Source organism: Herpailurus yagouaroundi, unplaced genomic scaffold (assembly GCF_014898765.1).
Source record: "Herpailurus yagouaroundi ecotype Mexico unplaced genomic scaffold, PumYag 165, whole genome shotgun sequence".
NCBI lineage: Eukaryota > Metazoa > Chordata > Mammalia > Carnivora > Felidae > Herpailurus > Herpailurus yagouaroundi.
The window spans coordinates 11,440,073-11,451,210 of record NW_024412406.1 but is presented as its reverse complement, the minus strand read 5'-3'; the positions used below and the strand labels follow the sequence as shown (position 1 = coordinate 11,451,210).

The 11,138-nt window shown below is 37.7% G+C and overlaps 1 protein-coding gene across 13 annotated transcripts in view; it reads right to left on the bottom strand.

Moving 5' to 3' along the window:
* Positions 1 to 11,138, bottom strand: part of STAU2 (staufen double-stranded RNA binding protein 2) — a 313,378-nt gene that overhangs the window by 96,392 nt on the left and 205,848 nt on the right. For 10 of the 13 annotated variants that reach the window (XM_040487583.1, XM_040487582.1, XM_040487585.1 and 7 more), the window contains one exon: positions 7,494 to 7,607. The exons of 1 other annotated variant lie outside the window; for it this stretch is intronic. In XM_040487583.1, the coding sequence (XP_040343517.1) occupies positions 7,494 to 7,607 (114 nt within the window). Of the gene's footprint in view, positions 1 to 665; positions 1,055 to 7,493; positions 7,608 to 9,923; positions 9,934 to 11,138 lie in introns of those variants that run through there. 2 more of the 13 variants (XM_040487581.1, XM_040487588.1) reach the window with 2 other exon arrangements.

The following is an 11,138-nucleotide window of genomic DNA, read 5'->3' as shown; positions in this document are numbered from 1 at the left end:
CCTCCCCCGTTCATGCTCTGTCTCTCTCTGTCCCAAAAATAAATAAATGTTGAAAAAAAAAATTTAAACATGAATTGAGTGCCTCCTACATGCCAGAGCATAGACAAGGAGAATTCAAAGGTGAATAAGACATTGCCCTGCACCTCCAAGAGGTTACTGCCCAGCAGGGTCCACCAATATGAAAAACAATGGGAAGATAGTTTGATAGGTTTAACAATGGAATAACACAGAAAGTAGATTTGGGGAAGGCCTATTGACTGCCACTGACAGCTTGGTTGGATCTGACGGATACAACAATTAAAGTTCCTATTATGAGCAAGGAGAGAATGGCCCAGGCAGAGGGAACAGTGTAGACAAAGACACAGATGCAAAAGAGCATGAGATATGGGAACTCAATACTGCCAGAACATAAAGTGTGGGTTTTAGTTAGGTACAGGGTGAATGGTGAAGGATGAGATTGGAGACAAGGGCAGGGACCAAATCATAATGCCCGGAGACCTGTGCTGTGCAACACATACGTGGTACTGAGCACTTGGAAGTGTGGCTAGTCCAAAATGAGACATATGAGAAATGGTTAAATACCTCCATAATGTAAAAAGCTGATTGTATGTGGAAGTGATACTTTGGATATATTGGGTTAATTAACGTATATTATTAAGATCAAGTTCACCTGTTGTTTTTTTTTAATGAGTCTGAGAGAACATTTAGAATTATATAATGTGGCATTTAATTCCTCATGTAGTAGTCTCTGTAGTTGATTCTTCAACAATCATTTCACCCTAAGCATTTAGACTCATGGTGATCTCAGGGCACCTGACTGGCTCAGTCAGTAAAGCATGTGACTCTTGATCTTGCGGTCATGAGTTCAAGCCCTATGTTGGGTGTAGAGATTGCTTAAAACATAAAAATCTTAAAAAAGAAAAAAAAATCTCATAGTGATCTCATTGTCTCTTGCCAGCGACTATTTGGAGATGGGCTTGTGAATGACTCAATCCAGGCATGCACCATGAAGGAAAGATGGCTGGAGGAGTTCCTGATATAGATGTCTTTGCTCCTAAAAGGAGATACAGTAAGATCAGATCTCTCATCTTCTTTTAAATGTGGATACACTGCCAGTGACACAGAGAACTACTGTGGCCATCTTTCCATGAATCAGAGGATGAAGCAGAGCTAAGAAATGGAATAACCTGAGTCCTTGTTGACATTGCTAAGCTACTTTATCAACCAACCCTGGGATTCACCCTTCCTCTGAACTTCCTGTTATGGGAGATAACAAGGTTCCTTATTGTTTAAGCCAGTATGAGTCAGGTTTTCTGCTACTTGTAGCCAAAAGCATCCTAACTGATCCACTCCATCAGACTAACGTTTACCTCAAGGGAAAGGGACTATATATGTACTATCATTTAAGACCATCTAGCACTATATAAGTTCTGTGTATAGTCTATAATCAATCCATGCATTACTGTTGTGATAGTATATACTATCACATATGTGTCATATCACATTAATTAATCAGGAAAGAAAAACCTATGAGCAGACTTTAAACAAAAGTAGAAGAGAATACCCTTTAGATTTGGATTTGTAACTTGTTCCATGTACTTCATGGTTGTGTTTTCACTGAGAGGTTGGCCTTGAATTCCAGTCAAAGCACCCACACTGGCAACACCTCAGCTTGGTATGCAAAGATGGACATAAATTTTTACAGGTGATGTAGCAAATGAAGCAAATATACGAACACTATAGTTTATACCTCATAGAATTATTATGAGAATCAATCAAAATAATGGATGTAGAGCCTAGCACAATGTCTGGTACAGAGTTAACACATTTAATATAAATTTGGTTCCTGTTTCATTTATCTTGTAGAATGTGCTAATTATGCTTTGTCTCTTATATATATATATATATATATATATATATATATATATATATATAAATGTGCTAATTATGCTTTGTATGTATATGTATGTATATGTACATAAATATACTAATTATACTTTGTCCTTTATATCATAATCTCATTTTATGTTGACAAGAAGTCAAATTAGAGCAAATAGTAATTTACATGTTATATACTACATGGGTGAGTTAGTGCTTGGTTAGGTGGTTGATTTATTCCTTTTTTATATGAAGCAAGTGAGTTCCAAAGCTAACCTGAACACAATAAGGTAGGTAGTGATAAACCACATAACTAGAAACTAAGCTACAGTATTTTAACTAATCTACATCTGCCTACCCAGTGCTGGTGAGATTGGTGAGATTAATAATGCAGTCTAAATGAAGGTGAATAAAATAAAATATAAAGACAGGGAAAGAAGTTTATGATTTTGAGGATGTACCTGGAAGGTGACCGATTTAAGCAAAAGAGAAAGAGTAAACAGGACTCAGTAACATCCAAGCACGACGAAGAAAGATGTAGAAAGTGTCAGGCCACAAGGAGAGAGGAAAGAATATTTGGTGAATTATACCCAAGCTAGAAGATTCCAAAAACCTTTCTGCTTTATTATAAATGATTCTGCTTTTAATAATATATACTAACCAATATAAATTTAATTTCCAAATAGGATATATTGAAAAACATTGAGCAAAACCCTCACTAGCTTAATCTTACCGAATAAATGAGGTCTTTACCCAACTTATGAATAAGGATGACTGCTCTTCATTGAAACCACCATATGCTCTGCAGATTTTAAATTTCACAGGATGATGAACTCACTGAAGCCTACATTAAGTTAGTTACCTAGCCTATTACGAAGACTAGAAGTTAGTTATCTTTGGATGCTCTACTATCTAGTGCAATATTCCCAGAGAGTTGTTCAGTTGACAAATTTTTGCTATATTTGTTAAAATACTTAAAATATTTTGCTAAAAAACATTTAAAAAGAAAATCACCATCTAGAAATTTAAACTGTTTTTATTCTAGACAATTAAACATTCAAAACTAATGTAAATTAATAGTATCACATTTGCTACGATGAATAAAAGCAAACATGTAGAACATTTTCACCCAGATCTCACCAGGACGCCCAGGCAGCAACCAGCCTGAATGACTGCCTACTCTCTGGATGAGAATTCAAAGTTCCCAAATGCGAAATGCTGGCCTACAGATCCTTTCTCTGAAGTCAGACAGGGGCAGGTTTAGACCACTTTTGGAGACTAATAATTATTCTAGGAAGTCTGAAGCGGGCCTTAACTAACCACTGGTATTTGGAGAAGCTCTAAACTAAGCTCTAAGTTAAATTTAGTGCATTCTAAGGTGGATCCAACATATTCAGAGCATACAGGAAAGGAAAGGGGATGTCATGTCTCCACATTTCCCTGGGGTCAATACCATACATGGGTCAATGATAAAGGAATGAAACTGGCTTTTTTTTTTTTTAAGTTAGGTTTATTGAGGTATAACCTAAATACAATAAATTTACCCTTTTTACTAAAAGCATACAGTTCTATAAGTTTAATAAGTGTATAGTCATGCTCTACCACCACAATCAAGATACAGCACATTTCCATTGCCCTTCAAAATTCTCATGACAACTTATGGTCAATCCTTCCTCAGCCCCTGTTTTCTGTCTCTAAAGTTCTGCCTTCTCCAGAATGTCATACACATCAACTCTACAGTATGTTGCCTTTTGATTTCTGGTTTCTTTCATCTGTCATGATACAACTGGCAACAAAGCGAAAGAGACCTGGACACTGAGTGAAACCGAGAGTGGTAGGAATTGAAACTGGAGAGGTGGAAAGGGCCAAATCACATAGGGACTTAAATGCCATAACAAAAGTTTTGGATTTGTACTAGGTGTGATGAGAAAAGCCACTGGAAGGTTCTGAACAGCTGAAAATCTGATCGGATTAACTTAAAAATAATTCTGGCTACTGCATGGAAGACAGACCACAACGGAACAGAAGCAGAAAACAAGGAATCTAGTGTAAAGACTACTGCAGTTGCCTGGATTAAACAGGATAGGGGCATCTGGCTGGCTCAGTCAGTGGAGCATGCAACTGTTGATCTTGGGGTTGTTAAGTTCGAGGCCCACACTGAGTGGAGAGATCACTTAAAAATAAAATTTTTAAGGGTGCCTGGGTGGCTCAGTCAGTTGAGTGTTCAACTCTTGATTTCAGTTCAGGTCTTAATCTCACGGCTTATGAGCTAGGACCCTGTGTTAGGCTCTGCACTGCCAGCATGGTGCCTGCTTGGGATTCTCTCTTTTGTTCTCTCTTTATTGCTCCCTCTCTCTCCCCCTCACTCTCAAAATAAATAAATAAATATAAAATAAAATAAAATAAAATCTTAAAAAAACCCCAAAAACCATGATAGTGACTATAAGGGCAACAATGGAGGTAGTGAAAAGTAGTCAGATGATAGATGTAATTCAAAGGGATACTGGGACTGGATGTAGCATGTGAGGAGGAGAGAGGAGGCAAACATGCTCCAAGGAGCTTGGCTTGAGCAACAAGGCAGTGATGGTGTTGTTTACCAGGATGGGTAAAAAGAAAGGACAGGGGTGAAGGGAGAGGCAGGTTTGTTGGTGGGAGAATTAAAAGCTGCATACATTTGGACGTTGTCAGCATACAGATGATACTATATCTCCCTCCTGACCATTCTGCAGATCTGTATGGACCTTTGATAGAGATACTTCACAGTCCTTGTCCTCTCACTCCTTAATACAGTGAGTGGATACACTGAACAATACATTTAGTCTCCATTTTGCTGAGTTCCTAGGGTTAAATCTAAAAAACTAAGGTAGCCTGTAAATGTTCAAGGCTAGAGAGCTCTTCCATTTGTCACCTTCATTTTCCACATAGATAAGAACAACAGGAGTTTGTTTTAAGAGGGGTCGCCTCTAAATTTTACATATTTTTTCTCAGAATACTTACTCTGTTCATTAAATTACGTGGCTCAAATGAACTAAGGATAGGACACGTTCTGTAAGTGACTGTAGTTTTTCTTGCTTTCAAATGTTTTCCAGTATTTACTGGTTAACAGGTGAAAAAGCCATTTAGTGGTACATCCTTTCCACCTTATGAAATCAAGTTTATGCTTTCGGTATGGTGAAGAAGTACTTTTTGCGTAGATAGACCCTGAGTATGAGGAAAGTGTAAGGGCAACATAATGCGGAAAAGCAGAGGATGTGCAGTAGAGATTTACTGTGCCTCCTTTCCTCGGGGAGCCTGAGAATCCAAGCACAAGGGAGGAGTACTGATCACACTGTACTTCATTCGCACCTCTGAGGCCACCGAAGTAGAGTGTTTAATGTACAGAATGACCAATCCAGTCACAGCTCCATTCATTCATCCATCTATCCATCCAGTTTCCATCCATCCACCTGACCATTATCAACAAATTTCCTGAAAGTTTTTGTTCTCTTAAAATTTCATGCAAATTCATCAACTCTAATGCAACTGTATTTGCTTTAATATAGAAATGTCTTTATTTACTTACCATTGCGTAAAACTGACATTCCAGTAGATGTAGTGTAAGACCTCTACGTATACGTGTGCAGGTTGTGTGCTGAACACCTTGTGGGGTGGGGGGTGGGAAGACCATTCATGCTGTAGTTCTTGTGGATTTGGACAGCAGTAAATTGCCTTGAGGAAGAAGCATCTTTTTTTCTAACCTGTAAAGGTGCCATATGGGCTAACACTAGCCCAGAACTTTACCACATGGACTTGGCACAAGCCTGAACCAGCCTCATTATTTTATTCATGAAGAAGCCAAGCTCCAAGAGGCAGAGAGACAAGTTCCCACAGCTACTTCATGGCAAATCTAGGTTTGATCTCGGTCTCTATTCCATTCCAGTGCTCTTGTACAGCAGCATGCTGCCTCTGCTAACAATGGGTTGCTCTTCTCAGGTGTGTGGCTTTCTGAAACACTCTTTCATGTCTTTGCTCAGCCTAACAGGTGGCCTTTGCAGGATGGTTATCTCATGCTGCTCTTGCATGTGTTTCTGCCATGAATGGATACAGAGATACAGCAGCAGCTAGACTTGTTGGCAAATACTCAAAGTCGTAAAGTTGCTAGTTTGCAAGCTCCATGAGAGCAGGAACCATGTCTAACATTCTTATCACTTATCCTTAGCACCTAGCATATAGCTAAGTTATAGTTTTACACAGGGAAACACAATACTTTCTATCAATTAGCTTAGGTCATGTCCCTCTAATTCCTGCTGCACTCTCTTCTGCAGCTAGAGCAGAGGTCAGAGCCAAACTCTGAGAAGCACTGGAGTAATCTCCAAGCTGCTTTCGAAGTCAATATGCTATTAACTGTTTATTATTAGTGGGGCTGATTCAGCCAGGAGCAGGAAGATCAGTCACAGAACCAGAAAATGGCAGCACTGGAATGGATCTTGCAAGCCATCTAATCAACTCCTTCATTTAACAATCCAGAAAACACTCCTCTCCCAAAGAGAGGGCAGAATCCACTCAGGTAGCTGCAGCTAACTCACGCCGTGGTTAGTTCCTAAAACTCATTTTTTCTGCCTAATTTAGTTGCTTTTTCCTCAACACCAATCAACAAATGATGATCGGAAGGAAACCCCACAATGACAGAGACATTATGAACTAGGGAAGTGCGCCATTAAGGATGTCTTTTTTGAGCTGGGCGATAAATCATGTGTTTTAGAAGATAAACTACTATGTTCTTTTATTCTTTCCATCCAAGGGTACTACTCAGAGAGAAGGAAAAAAAGACTAGTCCGGCAAGACTATTAGAAATCTTCAAATTTACTGAGAAATGGATATAAAAGTGAGTTACCATTGTTCTGCATACGAATAGTTAATTTAGAAAGCATAGCTGGTTAGTCAAACTGTAAATCGTGTATGTGTATTTATTTTTACTCCAAACTAGAAATTCTATGACCTCGATCATTAGTTTAGTCTAATCCGATGATTATTTTAACTGAAAATATGTATTATGTTATAAACAGGATATTTTTTTGCAAGCTGCTATCTAAACAAGGGAATTTGTTATTAAGAAATAATATACTTTTCAGATTTTAAGCTGTAATTCAGAAATAAAACCTTAAAAGTAGAAACAACACTGCAGTGTCATTTAAATAAGATCTCAAATTATGGGAGTAAGGTGATGATTCTGAAAGTTCAGTTATTTTATACACATTCTAGAATATTGAGCTCTCTTCAACAGAACTGAATGAGTATATTACAGTGAGACCCTAGTGTTATCTATGTTGTTTATCTAACCCTGCTTCCTATATGTAATTTTTAAACACAAAAATAACTTGTAGGGCAAATATAAGAGAATTTTGTATTTTAATTAATAATGAACTACCCACTAGAAGTCTAAAATAATTTAAATCTCCCAAGATCTTGGTTTCCCAACCCCCAAATTTTGGATTTTTAAAAATTCTAGCAGATGGTGCTAGTGGGTAATGTATTAGGGAAAGCAAAGCTGTAGGTGTGCACATAACTTCCATTTTGATGGTCTCTGATTTCTCAGCTGGGCCATAATGCAGCAAAATGGCAGTGGCAAATTATACCTGATCATGGCTGGCTTCAATGGAGCTTCCAATAGCATGGAAAGTCATCTGCACAGGGGCTAATGTCAGACAGGTCACACACTCTTTGCCACTTTGTCTATCACAGTAGTGAACCTATAACAGAACACATGCAATCTGCTGAACGCCACTTGTAAGAGGGAGCCAGATGCAATAGGTCCTTTCCAATAGGTCTAGATTTCCGGAAAAATTCAAATAATTTATGCAGAATATACTTCAAATATTTAAAAAGCTATCAAGAACCTTCCAATATCCAGGGAAAATCTATTAATTCCATTTTAAGTACTTTTGAGGTTTTAAAAGAGTCTCGGATATGCTTTATAAAATGCTTTACAGTGTTATAGCTAGTAGAAAAATTCACAATTAAATACCATACCTATCTTTACAGTCCAGCTTTTCATAATGCGTCATGCATAAAAGACTCAAGGGTAAGCATAAGTCAAAGTTCACTTGATTCCAATGGAATTTTGTCAACCTGAATTTTTGTTCATCTTTGACTCTACATGTGTGTGATTGCCAGTTAACTGCCAGTGATGTTCTTCTATTTCTACATTACAGTATACTCTATAAAACCACTGCTAAATATATATAGATATCACTACCTCATGTTCTGCTTGAAATTGACATTGTAATCAAATTGAATTAAAGTGAAATGATTTTTAATGTACAAACCAAAATAAAGTTACTATATTATTATTTTTCTTTTAGTTAAACACAACCAACCATTATTAAAACCACATGTAAGACATTCCATATCAGAGGCAGGGTAAATGGGGGTAGAGAGAAGTGTGAGTCCATCTTCCCAGTGGGAAAATTTCCATCCTCTCATTTACCTACTTTCAGAAAAGTTCTTTCCAGCAGTTTTTATTTTCATTCTAAGCTAACAAAGTAAAAATAGCATTGCTCTTGTGATTAATGAAACGTGCCTATCGAATGGGATTCTTACTGATTGTTTTATAGGGAAAATTGGTTTTATTAGTTATAACTTACTCAAACTGTTAAATTTACATAGATCTAGGCTAAAAGCTTAGGTGAAAATCTTGAATTTGTGAGGAAGAAAATTAAAATACACATATCAGTTCCCTGTGGCTTAATTCTAACTGCTGCATGATAATATCCATAATATACCTTTGTTATAGATTATGGTCCACGTATATTTTGTTATGGATAATATATATCTGACTGAAAATGACAACAATATGGATCTTGGTCTAATAGGTTAATAATTGAACATTTTTAAAGCAGTAGGGTTGTTAAGATTCACCATCAGTTTCCCTGAAGGTAGGGAAACATCCTGGAATCTATAAAAAGTAGTTTAGAGTTTAAATCAAGGCAATATACAAAGCTTGTTTCCAAAGTACTTTAAAGATTTTATGATAAAAATATTTTTTTCCAAGTTAACTTTGGGGGAAAAGATTTGACAGCAGTTCTAAATCACTGCACTATGCCTCCTAAGCAAGTTGAAAGGTCACTCAGTATATATGAGTTCAAGAATGTGGAAGTGTTGTTTACTATGCACCAGCTAAATATGATGGGGGGAATGAAACTTATCACATAACAGCTTTATGCAAAAGCCAATAAATGGTGACACTAAAATAGCTACAGTTCACAGCTATTTATGGTACCATTAAAGTATTATGTCTGATATAGTGCTATTATAAAACATGCTTTTTAAAATAAAATATAACCGCCCTTTGACATCAATTGAAAATCTGTATGAAAGACATGACACTTCCCTAAAAAATCAAATTGATAGTGAATACACTTATATGTCAGCCAGTTTACTGCAGTTCTAGTCTTCTTCTAGAGAAATGAAGATTATAAAGGACAGAAATACCACAAGACAATCCTAGTAGAAAATATAAACTCCCAACTGCATTTCCATCCATGGCTTAGACACTATTACTGAAAGATTTAACTTTCTCCTAACTGTATACAATTCACTGTAAGCCTGCAATACCCTATGAAATATTATGCATCCTGCAGACATTCAATATTGGTGAACATGTATAACCTGTACATAACATAAATGTAGAGGTGTGAGTTTGCACACAGCTTCAAAGCAAATGTCAGAGCATCCAGTGAATGTGACAGAGATTGCTAATTATCCTCCAATATTCTTCCTCAGTAATTCCCAGCTGGCTACTTAAATGCTCAGAATAAAGTTCATATTTCTCAGCCTCCCTTGCATGTGGTTGAGTAGAACGTAAATGTAACAGCTTCCTGGAAACTTTGAAAAGACATTTCAAGCGTGTGCCTTTTGCTCTTATTCTTGACTCGCTTTGTCAACCTGCTTGAAATGCAGGTGGATGTTAGCATCTTTTCACCATAGGACAAAGGCAGAAACCTAGAGATGGTAGGATGGTGAGTAGACAGGATCCTGGGTCCCTGAAGACTTGATGGAACAGAACCATCACACTAGCTCTGGACTGCAAACTTACAGACCTTTATATGACAAAAGAATAAACATCTATTTTATTTAAGTCACTGGGCTTTTTATCACTTACAAAAGAACCTAATCCCAGGGGGACTTTTCCTGCTGCCCCAGAACTGACACCAGGACCCACAGCCAACAACAAAAGGATCTCTAAGGAGCTGCCAACATTTAGGGTAGGGACAGAGGGAACTGGAAGAAACCAAATGCTGCCTCAAGAAAATCATGAATATCATCTACATGGAAGCCACTAGGGAATGAAACCAGGCTAGGGTGGCATCTTCCCCTACCCTGGCCCCCTCCTGGCTTCCCAACATCAGAGTAGTAAGGCCATGAAATGAAGCAGGCGGATGGGGTGCCTAGGTGGCTCAGTCGGTTAAGTGTCTGACCTCAGCTCAGGTCATGATCTCACAGTTCGTTTCAAGCCCTGCATTGGGCTCTGTGCTGGCAGCTCAGAGCCTGGAGGCTGCTTCTGATTCTGTCTCCCTCTCTCTCTGCCCCTCCCCTGCTCACACTTTGTCTCTGTCTCTCAAAAATAAATAAATGTAAAAAAAAAAAAAATGAAAAAAAAAAATGAAACAGGCGGAGTATGGCAGAAGAGGTCTCAAAAGTCCCTACCCCACCGACCACAAAGACCACAAATATTCAAAGGCACCGAAGTGAGAGGAAGAGAAAAAGAAATTATTGCCCACCCTCCCTCCTCCAAGTGTCTTGAGCCAATCAACTGGCTTGCAATGCTAGGGATCGGAGTTTGGCATTTTACAGTGAACCAGACTCAATTTTTAAAATTAAAGGTAACCAGATATAAAGGAACATGAATGGGAGATCTGACACAGCATGGAGGAAAGTGGTGACTGGAGAAATATAAAATCACTCCACGTTTGTACCTTCACTGCACTGAGACTGCCCAATAAACCAGATAAAAACTATGCGAAAAATACAAGAAACTAGTGATTGAGGGCACAGTTCCAAATTAAACAAAAAGTAATAATATACAGAAAAGAGGCCTTAAGAAAGAGTCACATGTTACACACCACTCCACATCAGCCAGTCATAAAAGTAAGTTTGATATGGCTCTTTTTAGTTATATATTTTCTTCTTGGATATAACAACATTAAAATTCATAAAATTGTGGATGTCAAAAAAATCTGTGAATGACATTTTGAAATTCATCCTCTGGCACAGAAAAATGC